Source organism: Dipodomys ordii, unplaced genomic scaffold (genome assembly GCF_000151885.1).
Source record: "Dipodomys ordii isolate 6190 unplaced genomic scaffold, Dord_2.0 Scaffold69, whole genome shotgun sequence".
Lineage (NCBI taxonomy): Eukaryota > Metazoa > Chordata > Mammalia > Rodentia > Heteromyidae > Dipodomys > Dipodomys ordii.
The window spans coordinates 1,089,759-1,090,722 of record NW_012267285.1 but is presented as its reverse complement, the minus strand read 5'-3'; the positions used below and the strand labels follow the sequence as shown (position 1 = coordinate 1,090,722).

At 57.2% G+C, this 964-nt stretch overlaps 1 protein-coding gene across 1 annotated transcript in view; it reads left to right on the top strand.

Moving 5' to 3' along the window:
* Cd9 (CD9 molecule) overlaps window positions 1–964 on the top strand; it is a 30,216-nt gene extending 29,252 nt beyond the window's left edge. Inside the window, exon 8 of the mRNA XM_013023657.1 lies at window positions 803–964. Within this exon, the coding sequence (XP_012879111.1) occupies window positions 803–868 (66 nt within the window). The 3' untranslated portion in view covers window positions 869–964. The remainder of the gene's footprint in view (window positions 1–802) is intronic.

Here is a 964-nt window from a genome sequence, read left to right as displayed (position 1 = left end):
GGTTCGAGGCCAGCCCGGGCGGGGGGGCCGTGGCTCAGGCGGTGGAGCGCCCGCCCTGCACACACGAGCGCAGGGGCGGCGCGCAGGCCCCGGGTTCAAGCCCCAGGTCTGGCATCCAAGAAACAACAACACTTGAGTCCGTTTTCACTAAAAACACACAAGGACACCTGCTTCTAGAAAGAAGTTGAAATGCAGCCACACCAGGATGAAAACTAAATACTGACCTGGGGCTGGGGTGGAGCTGGCGGCCACAGACCCTAAGTTACACACGCACGCACACGCACACACGCACGCACACGCACACGCACACGCACATGCACACATGCACACGCACCCCTTTACCTCCCCGCAGAGTCCTGACCCCTGTAACAGCTGCTGGAGTTTGAGCCTTTAGTCCTTATCATCTGTCAAGTCCACTGGTCCTTCTCATGATCCAGCCTTCATCTACTTGCTTTAGAACCTCATTTTGGGGGGGAATGAGGGGGCGTCAGTCCCGGGTCTTGAACTCAGGGCCTGGGCGCTGTCCCTGAGCTCCTCAGCTCCAGGCGGGCGCTCTACCCCTTGAGCCACGGCGCCACGTCCAGTTTCCTGGTGGTTCCTGGGAGATCAGAGTCTCACGGCCTTGAATTTCAATCCTCAGCCCTCAGCCTCCTGAGGGGCTGGGATGACAGGCGGGAGCCACCAGCACCCGGCTCTTCAGTACCTGTTAAAACTCCTAGAAACCTCCTGGGTGCTGTTTCCTTAGTCATTTGTCCGAGCGCCTACCTCGAGATGAAATCGCCCCTGCCCTTGTGTCTTGCAGATTTTCGGCATGATTTTCAGTATGATTTTATGTTGTGCCATTCGGCGGAACCGGGAGATGGTGTAGATTCAGCTGGCAGACACCTGAGCAGGAGCCTTCCCCCCGATAGCGTTGTTGCTTGTTTTTATTCTGGTTGCTGTCCTTGGCTTTGGTGTTGTTTGT